This window comes from Myripristis murdjan, chromosome 1, assembly GCF_902150065.1.
Source record: "Myripristis murdjan chromosome 1, fMyrMur1.1, whole genome shotgun sequence".
NCBI lineage: Eukaryota > Metazoa > Chordata > Actinopteri > Holocentriformes > Holocentridae > Myripristis > Myripristis murdjan.
In genome coordinates, this window is record NC_043980.1 from 2804662 (window position 1) to 2825669 (window position 21008).

At 41.9% G+C, this 21008-nt stretch overlaps 1 protein-coding gene and 1 long non-coding RNA gene across 2 annotated transcripts in view; one reads left to right on the plus strand and one right to left on the minus strand.

Moving 5' to 3' along the window:
- The window catches only part of LOC115357177 (GTPase IMAP family member 8-like), a gene marked incomplete at its 3' end in the record, with an annotated part of 59560 nt that extends 41356 nt beyond the window's left edge, over positions 1 to 18204 (plus strand). The window contains 1 exon segment of the mRNA XM_030048581.1: positions 17338 to 18204. Within this exon segment, the coding sequence (XP_029904441.1) occupies positions 17338 to 18204 (867 nt within the window).
- LOC115360178 (uncharacterized) lies at positions 7801 to 8779 on the minus strand. The gene is made up of 3 exons (XR_003928313.1): positions 8728 to 8779; positions 8287 to 8450; positions 7801 to 8170 (listed from the first exon to the last, which is right to left on the minus strand). It is a non-coding gene; the product is annotated as an uncharacterized LOC115360178 (long non-coding RNA).
- Positions 18205 to 21008: the final 2804 nt, after the last annotated feature.

The window sequence follows — 21008 nt, forward strand, 5'->3', positions numbered from 1 at the left end:
GGACATTTAGAGATGTACTTTTTGAAACTTTTTACTGGGCACAGGTGATCCCCGGGCCTTGTGAACATAAAACCTCTTAGGTTTTGCTTGTGTGGGTCGTTCGGATCCTTATGATTTTTAGTGTCAGGATTATGCGCTAGGCTGACGTATTCAACGCCATCCTCGTCTCTCTGGATGCTGAAAGATGTCATGGTCAGCTCACGGTTCCCCTCCCTGCCACGCCGAGCCAAACACAGCTGGATGTCAAACCACACCTTTCTGACGAGGCCGAGGGGCGTATCGGGAGACAGCGCAGATGAACATCTGATTATCTCAAGGTCTGACTCAGGGATACGAGGATGGTGGAAGCTGGTGTCTTTCCAACTCTTTCTGTGACGCTTCAGTATCGCCTTAAAAACCGCATTACTGCTCTTGAACACTGTGTCGCTAATGATGTTGACGTCTCTTAAGTGGCGGTTAATGCGTGTGTGTGTATGTATGTATGTATATGTATGTGTATATATATATATATATATATATATATAGATAGATAGATAGATAGATACACACACACACACATAAGGCTGCTCTCATTCAGTATTCGTACAAATTCCTACGAAACGTCTTGCACTATAATTCAGCTGATGTTACTCATAGATGAAGGCGGAAGCATACCACTGAAACATGTAAGGTAGGAATAAACCTGCTTTGTGTCTGATATAGAAGAAGCTCTACGACCTCTGCAAGACAAGACTCACAGGTGAAGCTTTAAAGGCCCCATGGCCTGAAAAATGAATTTTTTGTTGTTTTTACGTGATAGGGAACGTCTTGGGGCCACATATATACTGTCCCAAGCATTTCACCTATGATAAATGGAGAAGTGCACAAAGCCCGTTTTTTGAAACTGTCCCTGTAAAACAAGCGGATTTCACTTCCTGAAGTTTGTTTACGCTTCTCGGGCTACAAGCTACCAAGCTAACGAGCCCAGCCAGTTAGCTTCAACTCCCCGACCAACAAGCTGCCAAGCTAGTAAAATTAGCCAGTACCCCTCCTCTCCCCGGGCAATAAATTCACAACATATTTGACAAAAATAACGAACCATTCTGCAACATCTTGTAATAAACAGATTTGAGGTGGTTCGGTTTCTCCTGCTGTCTGTGGTTTGGGATCATACGGTCATATAACATCACGCTCGGGGTCCCGGTTTCACTGGTCCCACAGGGTTTTAGTCTACATTTGCTCGTCTGTTGGGCTCATTTCAGCGCCGACTGTCTTATCAACCTGACACAATCCAATCAAATCAAGCTTTATTGTCATTTAGCTGCACATACAGCAGTATTGCACACAAAATGAGATAGCGTTTCTATCCCCGAGTAATGGGTAAAGTCAGCCTGGCGTGGATCCCGGCTCTCTTCCCCCTCCTTTGTTTACGTTCACACCGCTTGAGCTGCCTCCTCTCCCTGGTGACAGCCGGTGTAGACGCAGGTAAAATCCCGTGCTGGCGGAGTGTGTCCACATCAAAGCAGAGAGCCTCAGTTCCTGCAGCATGCTTTACCCTGATGTTTAGTAAAGTCTCTCGGCTGTAGGTTATGCAACCTGAGCGTCTGGGTTAAACAAAACATTTCAAACATTCACTCTCGCTGATCCCTGGAGGGGCTGCTGCGTCCATGCACGTCGTCTGTGGTTCGGGATCGGGGGTCGGGCTCAGGTACGTACGGTTGTATAACAACACGCTCGGCGGTAGCCATGACAACCTTACATAAGATGATAACTAGCTTTTGACAAGTTTTCAAATAGTTATCGTATCTCGTTGGCTCGTTTTCTCTCGCTCTATTGTTTACATCCCAGAATGCATTGCGCAGTGATGTCGGTTGATTGGCCCGACCATATGTCACTCAGAAAACAGTCAGCCAATCAGTGGAGAGGGGCTGATTCTCTCTTCTGATTGGCTAAACGAACCGTGCTGCCAGAGCTCAGGGAGAAAAGCAAGAGAGAGGAGCTGTGAAACTATATTTAGCAGACCACAGGTCCTCAAAACCACAAATACATCTTACTAGGGATATCAGCAGTTCAAATAAAACCCTGGAAAAGTTTACACCTTGGGGCCTTTAACTCAGGCAGAACATACAGTCATAAGATGTGTCCAGCATGAAGTGTATTCAGAAGAAATCAAATGCATCCAGGCAAAACAAGATCTGTTGTCTAACAGTTCCCTGTACAAGCTTCGTCCAGTGATCGATGACAAAGGCTTGCTGCGGGTAGGAGGTCGCCTTGCAGAGTCAACGCTGTCAAGCCATAAAGCCAACCCTCTTCTGATCCCAGGCAGACATTACATTGCTACACTGCTCATCCGTCATCATCATGAAGCTGTAAAGCATCAAGGGAGGCACTTTACTGAGGGGGCTGTCAAAGCTAGTGGCCTATGGATAGTAGGAGCTAAGAGATGTGCTAGCAGCATAATCCACAGATGTGTGACTTGCAGGAAGCTTCGAGGAAAGGTGGAGCAACAGATCATGGCAGATTTTCCAGCTGAACGTTTACGGACTGATCCCCCGTTTTCTTATGTTGGCCTTGATGTATTTGGACCATGGGAAGTCATTGCACAACGTCCTAAAGGAGGACAAGCCAACAGTAAGAGATGGGCAGTTTTGTTTACCAAGAAACTATTTAACAAAGATAAATAGTTTCTCCATATCTTTTGACAACTCCTCAGTTTTTCCCTCCCCCCAGGTTAAGAGTCTGGGTGTCATCCGTGACAGTACTCTATCATTTCAGTCTCACATTAATAATGTCACACGGTCAGCTTACTTCCATCTACGGAATATCTCAAGCCTCCGCCCATCACTCACACCCAACATCATTGCTATCCTGGTCCACACTCTGGTTGCATCCCGTCTCGATTACTGTAACTCCCTGCTCTTTGGTTTACCTGACAAATCCATCCATAAACTGCAACTTGTTCAAAACTCCGCCGCCAGAATCATTTCTAGAACCCCCTCTTCCAGTCATATAACACCTGTCCTACAGCAGCTCCATTGGCTTCCTATTAAATACCGCATCGTCTATAAAATCCTTCTTCTCACCTTCAAGGCGATCAACAGCCTCGCCCCTCAGTATCTTGCTGAACTCCTTCACATTAACATACCCACCCGTACTCTCAGGTCCTCCTCCTCCATCCAGTTAACCCTCCCACCTGCTCGCCTATCCACCATGGGGTCGAGAGCCTTCAGCCGCTCGGCCCCCCGCCTCTGGAACTCATTGCCACAGACCATACAACACTCAGACTCTGTCACTACCTTTAAATCCCGCTATCTCTATCCCGGAATGACATTACTGTTGCACCTTACTGTTGTTTTATGTATTGCACTTTGTTTTTCATTGATTATTATGTTTTATTGATTGTTTTTATTGTCCTTTTGTACGGTGACCTTGAGTGTCCTGAAAGGCGCCTTTAAATAAAATGTATTATTATTATTATTATTATTACCTGCATGTCCACTAGAGCTGTTCACATTGAAGTGATTGAAACTATGAGCTCTTCCAGCTTCATCAATGCACTTCGCAGATTCTTCGCAATCAGAGGTTCTGCTAAGCAGCTGAAGTCCGACTGCGGCACCAACTTTGTTGGTGCATCCGGGGAACTGAAGCTGGATCCTCCAAAGCATAGTGAGAGTAGTGTAGATGACTACCTTCTCAAACACAGATGTTCATGGGTGTTCAATCCTCCCCACTCATTCCACATGGGTGGCACCTGGGAGCATCTGATAGGAGTTACACAACGTATCCTAGTCTCAATGCTCTTACAAGAGAGCCACTACAAACTGACTCATGAAGTTCTTATAAAATTGATGGCTGAAGTGACTGCTAACATTAATGCAAGACCTTTAGTGCCTGTCTCCTCTGACCCAGACGCTCCTCTGATCCTAACACCCTCAACTCTTCTCACCCAGAAGGTTACTATATATATAGTGACCTTTTAATTCACTGTTTAAATATCTGTTCTGGCATTTATTCCTTATATTCCTTATTAGTGCATATCAAATCAGATAATGTGTGATATGCATGTGTAAACAGAATAATTCAAAGAACTTGTAATTGACTTTTTTTCTTGTCTTTGTGTGTGTAATCAGCTTGTGAATTTTTATAGTGATATCTGAAAGTAAAATGTTGAAGCCCTTTCCCCTGTGTGTTAAAAACAGTGTTTTTTTGGTACTATATGGTTATATATAGGTGATTTTTAAAATTTTCCACCAATGGGATTTCTTGGGACTTTTTTTCCCCTCACTCAGGACAAACTGAGGATACAAAATCAGTTGAGTTTGCTTCTCTTGCAATTTATCCCAGGTTTTTTCATAAAATGACTGGACTATGTAAGGAATGGATTGATGAGGCGTGGTCAACCTGGAATAAAATGTCCTCCTTCCTTCAAGAGAAGCAGAAGGAATTTTCTGGGGTCCAGGCACCAATAGTATGGAATACATTATGAATTTACAACCTAATTGTAACCTTAACGCCAGAACATTGTAACAATATGGGGATATTTGGTCAAAAATGTTGTGATATTTGATTGAGTCCATATTGGCTGGCCCTATTGTTCAGCCTTTGGGAAATATTTGAATGAATAAAGGTCTTACAAAAGCTGGCATGAAATTGGAATCACTCCTAATGAATGTGCTAGAAGATGTTTAGGACTTTCATTTTCATTTTCACAGAGGAGTTTCAGTTTCAAAGAAGAGCAGCATTTCTTGTAAATGCTGACAGGCGGGGGGAGCAGCAGTGTGAGGCTCAGAGGACAGTAAGCACAGTGTGTATGGCTGTGGGAGGAGCATCACAGCATCATAAAGAGGATGCTGCAGACTGACTCTGCACTCTGCATGGACACTTCAGCAGCAGCACATCTACTCTGAACTCTGCATCGACACTTCAGCAGCAGCACATCTACTCTGAACTCTAAAACCCAGACATGGAAAGCGACCAGGCCAGACATGGTGAGTCCCTGTACTGCTGAATGAAGGTTTGCATTGTATTTCAGAGGGCATTCACTGAAACTATGATCATCCTTTTCTTATAACAGCTCAGATGAATTTCTTGCTCATATGAGCACTCATAGCAATCAGTGGAGAAACCAAATTGATCTGTGATCATCTGAGAATATATACATACCTCCTCTAGGCACATATTGGGTGATTTTTTTTTATTTTTTTTTTCAGGCTTATTACCTGATCGAGATTCTGCATGTGACTTTTCCTTATTTTACCTCGTCTGTTTCTGCTTGTTTCCTCATAGAATGTGTTATATGTGAGTTCCATGTTTATTTATTTATTTTTTATCCAAGAACATTGTTCCCTTATAATGCAAGAAATGTTAAGGATGATAAACAAAACGTTATGTAATCAAAAACCTATGGTGCTATCATAAACCTTTATGAAAGCATTCTTATAGAAATGTTTAATAATACCGATATATAGGGCCCTATCTTGTGCCACCCGCTATCCGCTGCCACTACCCGCTACCCGCAAATTGCGGATTTAGGAGCTTCCGCTATCCCTAAACGGTATCTTGCGCCACCCGCTACCCGCTATCCTTATGCCGACTCCGTCATTTGCGCCTGGAGGTGTGTCCGTGGGTGTGTTTCATGCGCTATCCCTAAAGTTGCTATCTTGCGCACACACTTTAGGGATAGCGGATAGCGGGTGGTCCTGACCACCCGCTATCCGCTATCCCTAAAGTTTGGGCTGTTACGAGAGCGCACCCAGGCGGCTTCAATGCGCGCCCCGACGGAGCCTCGCCACACACACGGTCGGGCTGATACCGGGACGCCGCCGGAATGGACTGAGTATATTACTCATATAGACTGTTTAGAGGAAAGACTGTTTTAATTGGACACTTACGCAGGAACGTTTTATTGTTTTATCATAAGCCAGCAGCTGTGCTATATTTTTGTTTTTAATATTTTATTTGCCCAATCGACCTTGTCAATAAATTAGTTTACACATAGTTCCACCTCTGCCTCCTGTGTGTCTGTGATATGGCCCGGGGATTTTACTCAATCAGTACAACCTTGTGACACGTCCACTTGGACACATGTGGCTCCACCTCCCGAATTAACTTGCCTATAATAAAATATATAATATGTATATAAAGCCAACTTGCTTTAGCCTCAGTAGAACCCCTGAGAAAATCTACCTCCCTCTCTCCATCGCGGGTTTAGGATTTAGGATAGCGCATCCTGCCCTTAAAGGCAATGGCACCTGGCACACTGATTGGTTTAGCTGGCGTAACACCCAGAACACGCCTATACATAATATAGCGGGTAGCGGAGATGTTTTGCGGATAGCGGGAGGTGCACAAGATAGCAACTTTTACGGGGGAACGCCTCTTCCTAAATCCTAAATCCGCAAATAGCGGGTTTAGGGAGTCTGGCGCAAGATAGGGCCCATAGTGCCTAACCACAACCATACCCCCCCCCTTTTTTTTCCCAACATATGCACTAATGAGTTGCATAAAGCCATATCAAGTTATTTATAACATGTAGGCTAAGCAAAAGAGACCAAGTTGGCATCCTAGCAACACAACATGTACTTACAGGGTTTCATAAAATAATAGAAAAAATCACCAAAAAACAGCCCAGAGGAAAATGTGTCACTCCAAGAGACGCACCTGTATTTTACAATGGGTAACCCAAGTCCATGTGCACTTATGCTGCATGTCATGAATATAGTCTACACTCTTAGAAATAAAAGTGCTAACTAGAACCATATATGGTTCTTCGGCTTGTCCCCATAGGAGAACCCTTTTTGGTGCCAGGTAGAACCTTTTATAAAGGTTACATCTGGAACCCTTTTGGAGGGTTATACCTAGAACCGTCTGTGAAAGGTTCCACCCAGAACCCCCCTATGAGAGGTTCTACAAAGAACCCTTAGTGGAGGTTCCATCCAGAACCATTCCACCTTCATAAGGTTTCCTGTAGAACCCATCCAGGGAGTTTCACCAAGAACCCTTTCATATTTCAAGGGTTTCATCTAGAACCCATCCAGGGAGTTCCACCAAGAACCCTTTCATATTTCAAGGGTTTCACCAATAACCATTTTCTGGGGGTTCTATGAAGAACCATATTGTATTCTACAGATCAGGCAAAACAATTATTTCATTACTTATACTATATTGTGGTTGTTTATAATGTTGAGATTGAGGACACATTCAAACAATTTTAATGAGAATTTTTCTTTTATTTAAAAAACTTGGAACAATGTTGGATAAGGAGGGGAGACTCTCTGAGGACAGTCCAACAGAAGAGGAGAGGCTTTGTAGGTCCGAGGGGAAAACAAGTCAAAGCATAGGTCCTGTGGAATCAGCAACATGACGATAGGACTCAGGCCAGACGCATCATACTGTAATTATGCATCATAATCACATCATGTAATCTCCAGCAATGGTGACATGACAGAGAGAGAAGATAAAAGCATCAATCCAAGGTAGACTTACACTGCACCAGATGAAGCAGTTAACTATCTACAAACAATAAAATAATGCATGGTCCAATGAGAGCAATCAGCATATGGGCACATACAGCACTAATGGTGACAGTGGAATAGAATCAGATGAAAGTGAGGGAACACCACAAAGTTTCCACAGTAACCCTCCTGTTATGTTCAAATTTACTAACATCTTTTAGGGGTCAGTTTGACCCCAAACATAAACTAAAATTGTTACCAAAGTTTACATGTCAAGTACTTTATGTTTCTTTGTTGACTACCTAAATAGCCCTTTAAATAAAACATAACACATGAATTTCATGTTTACCCAATAGTTCCCATTACATTTGATCCAGCTGTGTGAGCATCTTGTGATCAGCCTCAACAAGGAATTGTGCCTTCATCTCCCACAGACACTGAAAGGAGGGACAAAAATATATTAGCTCTAAATACTTGATTATCATAAATCCAGTAATAGACATGAAATTAAATATGATCAATTCAACTATTTTAGGAAGCCCCAGTGCTGGAAACTTTTCAATGATTTCCTCAGCCTTGGCATTTGCCATGAAGGTTTTTTGGTAAGCACGTGTTCGTCTTATTCCCTCCTTTAATGATTTCTCATCTGGGTGTACTTTAAGCATCTCTGTAGACATATTTTGGATATGAGCTTGAATGGTCCTTTCATCCTCTCCAAAGTCTCCATCTTCCTGAGCCTATGATGCATGAAAAATGACACAACAATATGGTAAGAGGTAACCACTAAGATGAGGTGTACATGATCATTTTTTAAAAAGTATGCTTAAGTTATATGTTGTTTCCAAAGACTTACAGCGGGCCTGGTTATGTAGAAAAGCTGGCTTGGCTGACCCGGAGTATGGCACTTCTTTCCAGATCCTGCCACAGAAAAGTTTGGACACATTTGTTGCACCATTGAGTCACCAATAAGGGGTCGCCTTTCCATTTTGAACTTGTTAGAGACTCACGTAAATCATCCTACAACCAAGAGAGGAATTGTTTACTTAAGGGGATAGTGCAGTCGAAAATGAGATGATTGTTGACCTCAGTATTGTCCAGATTTGTCAACATCAAGCCATTTTGTAAAATACACCTATACAGTAAAAGATAGACACACTCATTTTTGGCAAATGTGAACATTAGGTGAATGCATTTTCTGTTTATTATATACTGAGATACAGTATGTACAGTAGCTATATCTATACAATTAAGATATGCAAACATACATTAACAGACTCATTTTGTGCTTACTCACATGTCCTGAACCAATTTTCTCCCGCATGAAGGGACATCTGCGTATGAACAGGCTTAAAATCTCTGTATATTGTTTGGTTGGGGAGAGAAATAATAGAATAAGTTGAACATGTTGTCTTAAAGTGCCATTATATAGAGTATCATCTCAATTTAAAGCTACAATGTGCAGTAGTTTTCCATAATAATGATAAAAATAACCTACATTGTTTGGCTGCTGAGGATGTCATACAGTGACAGATCATTTCTCTGAGGGGACAAAAGTTCTGGGTCCTTTGCCTCAAGTGTATCTTTTAATGCTTTGAGGAAAGCAAACTGACCCAGTGAAGCAGGTCCAGCTGTTTGCTCATCATGAGGTCTTTGTAATATGGAAAAATGCAAGAATATGTTAGGCAAGGCAAGGCAAGGCAAGTTTATTTATATAGCACAATTTAACACAAGGTAATTCAAAGTGCTTTACAGAAACATTAAAAGCAACAAGACACAAATTAAAACAATAAAAACAGTCAATAAAAAGGGAAATAAAAATTTAGAATGATAGCAATAATAAAATACAGTAACATAAAATATAAAATAACATAAAATAACAACAGGCTCAGTACACTGCCTGAGCTAGACGGCCAAGGGCCCAGGGTGTGATAGGCCTTATCACCCCTGCGGCTCCTTGCCACCAAAAGGCAATAGGCCAAGGGTCCAGGCCGTGATAGCCTATATCACGCCCGCGACTCCTTGCCACCAGACTAGACAAAATTTGAGTTTAAATTCAAAACCAGCTCTGTCAGAGATTTCAGCTAGTATCTCTTGTCCCTGGCTCTGAACCATCAGGAATTTGGTTGGTCGGGTCTGTTTTTTTTTTTTTTTTTTGTATGGGACGTCGCCCTTAATAATACATCACACTATTTGCTCTTGAGTCCTTCACTCAGAGTCTTACAGTCCCGCTGGACACAGGTTCCACACTCTGGTCTTATTCAGATCGTAATGAACTCTAAAGATCCATCACAGGATGTCTCCCTTCTAGATCTGAATTCACAGCCTGCTCCCCAGTGTCGAGTCACAGAAGTAGCTGACTCAGACTTCCCGGTCACCCCCCGCAGGGATGCCGACAGCCCAACCTCTTAATTCCTTAGACTCTGAAACCTCTCCTATTAGAGATTTCAGCCCGGACTCAGTCCTCAGCCCTGGAATCTCTGACATTTGCTGCTGATTTAACAATAAACCTAAGTAAAACAGTCAGGATAAGAAACAAAGTAAGAAAAATAAAAGGCATAAATAAACAGTGCATAGTTTAAAAGTACGGGCAGTACAACAGGTAGTCCTTGGAGTGCGGAGGAGGCATAAATCAACAGTGTGTAGTTAAAAAGTACAGGCAATACAACAGGCAAGTATTTAATCTAACAGAACGCTTCAGTGAACAGTAGTGTTTTTAGCCCTGATTTAAAGGAGCTGACAGACTGAGCAGACCTCAGATCTACAGGAAGTTTGTTCCATAGGTGAGGAGCATAGTAACTGAATGCTGCCTCACCTTGCTTGGTTCTTGTTCTTGGAACACACAACAAACCAGTTCCAGATGACCTAAGGGGTCTAGATGCATCGTAGGGAACCAGTAGATCAAGCATATATTTTGGTCTGAGACCATTCAGGGCTTTGTAGACCAGCAGTAAGATTTTAAAATCTATCCTTTGACTCACAGGAAGCCAGTGTAGCGATTTAATGACCGGTGTAATATGGTCCAGTTTCCTGGTGTTTGTAAGGACTCTGGCAGCAGCGTTCTGAATCAGCTGCAGCTGTCTGATTGATTTTTTGTTAAGGCCTGTAAATATGCCATTGCAATAGTCCAACCTACTAAAAATGAATGCATGAATAAGTTTTTCCATGTCTTGTTTAGACAGAAACCCCTTAATTCTAGCAATGTTTTTCAGGTGGTAATAGGCAGATTTAGTGATAAACTTTAAATGGCTGTTGAGGTTCAGGTCTGAGTCAATGATAACACCAAGATTTCTGGCTTGATTCGTAGCTGTCAGTGACATAGAGCCAAGGTGAGCGCTGATCTTTGCCCTTTCATTTTTTGGGCCAAAAATTAATACTTCTGTCTTTTCTGGATTTAGCTGGAGAAAATTCTGGCACATCCAGTCATTGATTTGATGAATGCAGTTACTCAATGAGAGTAAGGGACTGTAGTCATGTGATGACACTGAGATATAGAGTTGTGTGTCATCGGCATATGTATGATAGGAGATGTTGTGATGTTCCATAATCTGGGCTAGGGGTAGCATATAGATGTTGAATAGAAGTGGTCCAAGAATGGACCCTTGAGGAACCCCACGTGTGATTGTGGTTCGCTCAGATTTATGGTTACCAACTGACACAAAAAAGTCCCTATCTTGTAAGTAAGATTTGAACCATTGTAGCACAGTGCCGGTGAGTCCCACCCACTTTTCCAATCTGCTAAGTAGAATATTATGATCACCTGTATCAAATGCAGCACTGAGATCTAGTAATACCAGGACAGAGGATTTGCATGCATCAGTATTCTGATGAATATCATTTAAGACTTTGATAAGTACAGTCTCAGTGCTGTGGTGTGGCCGAAATCCAGATTGAAATCTGTTAAAAAGATTGTTTTGCATCATAAAAGTATGGATTTGCTGGAAGACAACCCTTTCAATGATTTTCCCCAAAAATGGCAGATTTGATATTGGCCTATAGTTACTAATTGTTGTGGCATCCAGATTTGATTTTTTTAGAAGAGGTTTTATTACTGCAGTTTTCAAGGCCTGGGGAAACTGGCCTGCTTTAAGAGAAGTATTTATTATCTGCAGTACATCCGGAGCTATGCAGTTAAAAATGGTTTTAAAAAAGTTTGAAGGCAGAATATCAAGGCAGCATGTTGTGGGCTTTAATTTTGAAACCGTTTCTGTTAGAGTTGTGTAATCAAGGAGGCTAAAATGTCCTAGATTAACCGGAGAACAGGAAGGCACAAGTGTTATCATTCCTGAGCTGGAACTGCACACTGCCTGTCTTATCTGCAATATTTTGTTTGTGAAGAAGGCTGCAAAGTCATTACATGACTTGTTGGACAGTAGTTCAGGAGGGAGTGATGCTGTGGGGTTGGTCAGTCTGTCCACAACAGAAAAAAGTGTGCAGGCATTATTACTGTTTCTATTGATAATCTCTGAGAAATATGATTGCCTTGCATTCTTCAGTTCCTGGTTATAGTTGCGAAGACTCTCTGTATAAATGTCGTAATGTACCTGGAGTTTGTTTTTTCGCCACCTGCGTTCAGCTTATCTAATCTTTTTTGTTCTTTAACCAGTGTGGCGTTTCTCCAGGGTGCCTTTTTTCTTCCTGACAGAACTTTGGTCTTAATTGGGGCAATGGAATCAATAACAGTCATAACATTGGAGCTAAAACTGTTTACAAGGTCATCAACTAGAGCTGAGGGCAGGGTTGGTGATGGTGTAAAACCCTGGGTGAATAATGCACAGGTGTTATCATTTATGTAACGCTTACTGATCACCTCTGCTTCACTTTTCATATTATTAGCAGAGGTGGTCATTTTGAACAAAACACAGTAATGGTCAGATAAAGCGACATCGTTCACCACAACCTCATAGATATTAAGACCTTTGGAAATAATTAGATCTAATATGTGCCCTCTGTTATGTGTTGATTCTGTGACATGCTGAGAAAGCCCAAAGTTATCCAGGATATTTAACAGTTCCTTAGCACACCCATCTGTAAGGTTATCAACATGAATGTTAAAATCTCCCACTAAAAGAACACAGTCAAAATCCATGCACACAATAGACAGCAATTTTGCAAACTCATCAGAAAACCTTGCATTATATTTGGGCGGTCTGTAGATGGTCACTAAAATTGCTCGACAGGGGGATTTTAACTGAGTGGCAACATATTCAAAGGAGTCAAACTGACCATAAAACATTTGCCTACACTGGAAGCTGTCCTTGAACAGAGTGGCAACTCCGCCTCCTCTCTTGTGTATTCTCGCTTCACTAAAGAAACTAAAATTTGGAGGGGCTGTCTCAATCAAAACTGCGGCACTATTTTCCTGACCTAGCCACGTTTCAGTTAGAAACATAAAATCAAGTTTGTACTTGTTAATAAAATCATTGACTATGAAGGATTTACCAGCCAGAGACCTGATATTTAGAAGTGCTAATTGTGAAATGTTATCTGGCCTATGTTTAGAGACAGACTGTGACTGACATGAGATACATATCAGATTTGATGGGTTGGCCGTCCTTGATTTCCTGCAATTGTTTTTATGTTTGCCATGCCGCCGGCTGTGTGAAATTGCCGGCATAAGGGGGAAAGCGGCATGGTGACTGTCCTATCTCTTCTTTTCTTGACATTCTGGCTGGGACAAAGACAATCTCTGCAGGCTTCTTGTAATGTGGAGGACAGAGTCACAGGCCGTGACGTCATCATTATGGGAGGCGGTTGTTATTGTGGGAGCAGTAACTGTCTCTCTGGCTGCTCCCTGTGTGCTGACCTTCCTGCTTATCAGTGCATATATGTTCTGATAAGACGACTCAATGGTGTGGCGTATGTTGGACCCAAGATGTCTGGAGCCAAGGTTGTTTGGGTGAATCCCGTCTGGCATGAAGCGGCTTTTTATGTTCCAAAAAATATTAAAATTGTCAATAAATCCAACCTGTTGCTCGAGACAGGCTGATGACAGCCATGTGCTTAAGCCAAGGAGTCTGCTGAAGGACTCGCAACCTCTGCCGAGTGTTGGGATAGGTCCAGAGATGAAAGACACTCCTGAGTGAAGTTTTTTAAGTGTTTCCAACAAAAACAAAAAGTCTTTCTTTAGGGTCTCAGACCCAGATTTATTCTTGAGGATGTCAAATGAGCCAGCATGAATAACAATCTTCTTAATATGTGGCCGTGTAGACATGATGTCAGGTAGCATAGCTGCCACTTCTCTGACTGATGTGTTATTCACAGTTAGATTTTCAGTCCTGGCCATTTCCACCTGCCTCGTTATAGAATCCCCAAGCAGAATAGTGTCTATCTTCTTAGCTTTGTTTTTAGCGGATTGCTCTCTGGCTCCCAGCCTGGCACTGGCTTGTGACCCACTAACTTTGTTATTGTTCAGTCTCATAGTCTCACCTTTATGAGTTGAGGGACTCCTTTTCCTTTGTCGCTGCTCTGTTTCCGTGGTGTGTGCGGGGGGGGGACACAGAGCCATCCACACGGGGGGCCTGCCGGCTGTCAGCCGGGAGGGGGGCTGCTGGCAGAGGAAGACTCCCGGACTGGGGAGACGTGGGACGGGCTGCATCATCCTTGAGCTCGTCGGAGTCCGGCGCTTCGAGCCGTGATGACAGAGGCTCAAATCTGTTGGAGAGGCTGAGGTGGGATGAGAGACCGAGTGAAGTCCTTTTTTTTGCCCCTTACCACCACCTCCGACCATTGCAGCTTATGACGGGGCGTTGAGCTGCTGGGCTCCGGAAGAGAAGAGGCAGGATCCCAGGCCAGTGTGTCCTGAAGAGCAGCTTTTAACGATGAGATCTGTAGAGACTGCTCATGAGCCACGTTCAGGTTGTTTGACAGCAGCTCAGATTGGGACTTGAGTTCCGCTGAGAGCTTTCGGATGTCTTCTCTGAGGTTGGCAATAATCCTGTCTTTCCTAACGAGTTGGTTTTCATCTGGAGGGCTGGATGTAGCCATCTGCTTAGCAAACCAAGCTAAGTTGCTACAGGCAGTCTGACTGTGACCGAGTAAAGTCACTCTTCAATGGCGGTAAAAATGGTAAAAATAAATAAAAGCCCCACAGAAAGTTATGTGGTGATAGAAAATGATTAAAAATGATTAAAAGCTTAAGTAAAGTAAGTAAAGGAGAGAAAAGCAGAGAGCAAAGCAGAGAGCAAAGAGCGGTGCGACTGCACTCCTCCGCACTCCAAGGACTACTCAGACCTAGCTGTGTGAAATAGTAATGAACAGACTGTAACTAGTAGAGAAATAAAGTTTCCCCCACAAATGACCAGAATTACAGTATCTTGACAGCATTTTACCTGTTCCAATTTCTTGTTGTTGTTGACAATGATGATGATGACTTCAACCGCTCGAGATACTTGAGGAATTGTGCTTGTTTTTTATTGATGGGATCAATCTCTCTGACATCCTCTCAGAGAGAATTTCGAGGGTTGCTCCATCAATATCATTCTCTTCAAAACAAAAAGGAATACAAGTTATTAAGTTATAACCCTCTTGCTCAAGCCAGTGGCACACTTCAGTTGTTGTTCAAGCTGTGTAACTCATTCTACAAAAAAAAAAAAAAAAAATCAAAACAAGAAACAAATGCATGCATTAAAATAGTCCACCTTTCACCATAAAAAGTCCTTAGCTAGAGTCAAGCTTGCTGAAATAAGAAATCATATTTAGCTTACCTTAATCCTCTGAAGTTTTTGATCTTCTGTCACTTCAGTCTCTCTAACCACAGTAATCACTATTGATGTGTCACACCTGTTTTGCTGAGAAGGGCAGACCATGTGACGCAATCCACATTAAAACCAGCTATTAGCTCCCACATGGCCATTGGCAGGGTATCCAGCTCCCTGGCCTGGCACACTGAACCTCAGCCTTTCCTCTGGGAGATCGGGGTTCAAGTCCCAACATTATCATCTCACCAGCACCTGCACTATCCATACTCAAGGAAAAATAGATGAGGATAGTTAACTGCCCACAGTCCAAAAAGAAAATACCATTTTCTTTTTTCTTATTTTTCTTTTGATGGCTCATGAGCTCCTCCCTCCAGAGGTTGTAGTTGCATAGCATAACAATATAGCATGGTGGCTCAGTAGGTAACAGCATAGCAGTGCTATTTTGAAGATTGAGGGACAGGATAGAGGTCTATTCAACATGTATTGTTTAATTACATAGCAGTGGTGGATGAGCGGTATCACATTTATCTTTTACATGGGAGAGCAGGGTTCAAGACTCAGTGCTGGTACCCTGTTTAAGTGTCTTTTCAACAGCAAAATTCTCCCTGGGATGATTATATTTGTTTATTTGCCTCTTTATTGAGCAAGTTTAATTACATTAATGTAGGATGTAGGGTGAGGATCTTATACCCATGCTTTCAACAATACTTGAAGAACTCTTTCCTCCACAAAGGGTTCTCTGGATCAAAACAGTTCTTACCAGAACCTTTAGTGTTACAAAGAACCCTTGAAAAACCCTTTCTTCAAAAAAGGGTTCTTCAGAAGCAAATGGTTGTGGGTGGAACCTGAGCCCCTCATGAAGAACCCTTTTGGAACCCTTATTTCTAAGAGTGTATGACAAAATGATTTGCTGTTAAGATTAGTGGTGTCAAATTATCGCGTTAATTGAGATTAATTAATTACAGTCATATTTAGCGCGTTATGTTTTTTAATCGAGTTAATCTAATTTTTAATCTCTAATTTTACTTTTTATAAAATCGGTTTGTAGGCGTTGGGCTTCCTGTGCTTAAGTTGTTGGGGGTGGAAAACAATGGTCAGTCACACCCTGAAGTGGACATTGATTGGCTGTCATTGTGTTTGTGCCGGCCTGTCACTGGCCCGGTGGCCTGCCCGTCTTTTTTTTTTTTTTTTTTTTTTTTTTTTCTTATTTTTTAAACAGGTCGCCGGCCAGGCCAATCAGCTGTCGGTCCGGTCCGGCTGGCCTCACCAGTCTGATCTTTTTTTTTTTTTTCAAGTCAGAGAGACAGGCCAGGCCAATCAGAGGCCAGCAACCTGTGAAGAGGTCAAGACATGATTGGTTTGTTTTGATTAACACCCGCCCCAACAGTCCGAGTCCGTTGTAAACAGGCAGCGCATGTTGAGGAGGGGGTGTCGCGACTCGTGTGTGTGTGTCTGACTGTGGAGGAGAGGAGAGGAGAGGAGGTGGAAGAAAAGGTTGCGTGATCGAAGTTAATACATTACCGTATTCATCCGAATATAAGACGATATTTTTTCCATTGAAAATGCCCTGAAAAAACGCCCTCGTCTAATATTGGGGGTCTAAGCAAATACACATGTATTGTGCATATGTAAACCAGTAGGTAGGCTCGCCTGATGCCGCGATTACCAGCGAATGGCCGCATTGCGCAGTCATTGCAGCCGCGTATGAACAAAAATTGATATGGCAGTAGGCGATGTGTGCGCCGCTCAGCTGTCAGATCCAGCAGACCAGACCCGGTGCCGCGGCCGGCTCGCCTGATGCTGACCGGTGGCTTTTTTATTCAAACAAGATTTTGTCCATATAATTTTTTTTTTTTTTTTTTTTTTTTTCCAAAAAAGGGTCTTGAAAAAGAGGGGTCGTCCCCCCGACCCGCATCGGACTGATCTGCTACAATAATATAATGAATTTAAAGGGAAATACCTCAAGTTCAGGGCTTTTCTCAGCAATTTTAGGTGAGATTAAAAAAGAGATTAATTAGATCAATTAATTACAGATCATAATTAATTAATCTCTCAATTTTTTTAATCTCTTGACACCACTAGTTAAGATACAACAAAATAGCCAAACTGTTTAGTCAGTCATCTGAAGATGTGTGTGTTAAAGCAGCTGGTGTAAGAGTGTTGATTTTTAGTTTTAGTGCTGATGTTGTTCATTCTTTCCTGCAGAGTCCACCATATATAACAATGAGGAGCTCAGGATCGTGCTGGTGGGGAAGACTGGAATTGGGAAGAGTGCAACTGGAAACACCATCCTGGGAAGAAAACACTTTGAATCAAAGTTCAGCCCCACGTCTACGACTGTTAAATGTGCTAAGGCTACAGGTGTGGTGGATGGTCAAGAGGTTGCTATTATCGACACTCCAGGCTTGTTTTACACAAGATATGACCAAGAGAAAACACTGAAAGATATGACCCAGTGCATTTCTTTTGCTGCTCCTGGTCCTCATGTCTTCCTGATAGTGATCATGCTGGGCAGATACACACAGGAGGAGAAGAAGACGGTGCAGAATCTTCAGGAAACCTTTGGTGAAGATGCAAACAAATACAGCATGGTTCTCCTCACTCATGGAGACCTGCTGGATGCCTCCATTGAAGAGTTCCTGGAGTACAGTGAAGAGCTGCAAGACCTTGTGAACCAATGTGATGGCCAGTATCACGTCTTCAATAATAAGAAGCAGGATGGCTCCCAGGTCACCGAGCTGCTGGAGAAAATCAGACATATAATAGACAAGAACGGAGGAAGCCATTACACAAATGAGATGTTCCAAGATGCTGAGAGGAAACTAAAGGAGGAGAAAGAACAAATCTTAAGAGAGAAGGAGGAAGAAGTCCGCAAAGAGAGAGAGGAACTGCAGAAGGAAGTAGAGAGGAAATATGAAGTGCAACTGAAGAAAATAAATGAGCAACTCCAAGCTGAGAGGGAGCGTGAGAAGGAGAGAGAGGAGGAGAGGGAGAGGGAGAGGGAGAGGGAAGAGAGAGAGAAGAGGAAGAGAGAGAGGGAAAAGATAGATGAGGAGAGGAGGAAGGAAAAGGAAAAGAGAGATAAGGAAAGACAAAGAGAGAAAGAGGAAAATGAGAGGGAAATCAGAGAATATAAGGCAGAGCTTGAAAGAGAATTGAAAGAGAGAACACAAGAGTTGGAGAGAAAGTATGAAAGAACAGCCAGACAGGAGGCTGAGGACAACAACCTAAAATCGTACTTCGGTAAGGCTGTCAAAAGCCGTTGGAATCCATTTAGAAGCTGGTTGTAATAACTTTAGTGCTATATTTAGCAACTAAAGTTTGCCTATGATCTTCAGTTGATTTAACTTTTGCTTAATGTGAAATTTGTAGCTAATGCAGCGCTTTTGGAGTTGCTGTGCTTTCAAATCATGCACTGTAAATTTTAGTTTGAATAAATGTTTTTTCAGTGAAAATTGTGATAATGACAATTCTAAGTTGAGCTGATGATCTGACCTTTTTTTTTTAATTTTATTCATAGAGCTGATAGGACTATGGGGCAACTTTTCAAAACTAACTGATGGTTTAAACTCCAGTTGGGAAACACAACTAATGGCTGAAGTGAATTTTAATTTTAGCTGTAATGTGTTTTAAATGGTCACTGTCTAAGTGTGTTTTCCTGATTTTCCTGTGCTACACACTGTACAATAAATGCTGAGACAGCTTTTGACTGAAGTGAGTGGTCTTTTATGTTGAGTATTTAGCAGAAAGATGAATTAGGATATCACTTCACTCAGTGGATTTGCATGCTTTACACTGACCCAAAAGCATTCATTTTTTTAGACTAATGAACAGGTTTCGAGACCCATTATCTAGCTGTACAAAACAAGGCTGCCCAGTTTCTACACTCTTAGAAATAAAGGAGCTAACTAGAACCATATAAGGTTCTTTGGCTTGTCCCCATAGGAGAACCCTTTTTGGTGCCAGGTAGAACCTTTTATAAAGGTTACATCTGGAACCCTTTTGGAGGGTTATACCTAGAACCGTCTGTGAAAGGTTCCACCCAGAACCCCCCATGAGAGGTTCTACAAAGAACCCTTACTGGAGGTTCCATCCAGAACCATTCCACCATCATAGGGTTTCATCTAGAACCCATCCAGGGAGTTTCACCAAGAACCCTTTCATATTTCAAGGGTTTCACCAATAACCATTTTCTGGGGGTTCTATGAAGAACCATATTGTATTCTACAGATCAGGCAAAACAATTATTTCATTACTTATACTATATTGTGGTTGTTTATAATGTTGAGATTGAGGACACATTCAAACAATTTTAATGAGAATTTTTCTTTTATTTAAAAAACTTGGAACAATGTTGGATAAGGAGGGGAGACTCTCTGAGGACAGTCCAACAGAAGAGGAGAGGCTTTGTAGGTCCGAGGGGAAAACAAGTCAAAGCATAGGTCCTGTGGAATCAGCAACATGACGATAGGACTCAGGCCAGACGCATCATACTGTAATTATGCATCATAATCACATCATGTAATCTCCAGCAATGGTGACATGACAGAGAGAGAAGATAAAAGCATCAATCCAAGGTAGACTTACACTGTACCAGATGAAGCAGTTAACTATCTACAAACAATAAAATAATGCATGGTCCAATGAGAGCAATCAGCATATGGGCACATACAGCACTAATGGTAACAGTGGAATAGAATCAGATGAAAGTGAGGGAACACCACAAAGTTTCCACATTAACCCTCCTGTTATGTTCAAATTTACTAACATCTTTTAGGGGTCAGTTTGACCCCAAACATAAACTAAAATTGTTACCAAAGTTTACATGTCAAGTACTTTATGTTTCTTTGTTGACTACCTAAATAGCCCTTTAAATAAAACATAACACATGAATTTCATGTTTACCCAATAGTTCCCATTACATCTGATCCAGCTGTGTGACCATTTTGTGATCAGCCTCAACAAGGAATTGTGCCTTCATCTCCCACAGACGCTGAAAGGAGGGACAAAAATATATTAGCTCTAAATACTTGATTATCATAAATCCAGTAATAGACATGAAATTAAATATGATCAATTCAACTATTTTAGGAAGCCCCATTGCTGGAAACTTTTCAATGATTTCCTCAGCCTTGGCATTTGCCATGAAGGTTTTTCGGTAAGCACGTGTTCGTCTCATTCCCTCCTTTAATGATTTCTCATCTGGGTGTACTTTAAGCATCTCTGTAGACATATTTTGGATATGAGCTTGAATGGTCCGTTCATCCTCTCCAAAGTCTCCATCTTCCTGAGCCTATGATGCATGAAAAATGACACAACAATATGGTAAGAGGTCACCACTAAGATGAGGTGTACATGATCATTTTTTAAAAAGTATGCTTAAGTTATATGTTGTTTCCAAAGACTTACAGCGGGCCTGGTTATGTAGAAAACCTGGCTTGGTTGACCCGGAGTATGGCGCTTCTTTCCAGATCCTGCCACAGAAAATTTTGGACACATTTGTTGCACCATTGAGTCACCAATAAGGGGTTGCCTTTCCTTTTTGAACTTGTTAGAGACTCACGTAAATCATCCTACAACCAAGAGAGGAATTGTTTACTTAAGGGGATAGTGCAGTCGATAATGAGATGATTGTTGACCTCAGTATTGTCCAGATTTGTCAACATCAAGCCATTTTGTAAAATACACCTATAAAGTAAAAGTTAGACACACTCATTTTTGGCAAATGTGAACATTAGGTGAATGCATTTTCTGTTTATTATATATTGAGATACAGTATGTACAGTAGCTATATCTATACAATTAAGATATGCAAACATACATTAACAGACTCATTTTGTGCTTACTCACATGTCCTGAACCAATTTTCTCCCGCATG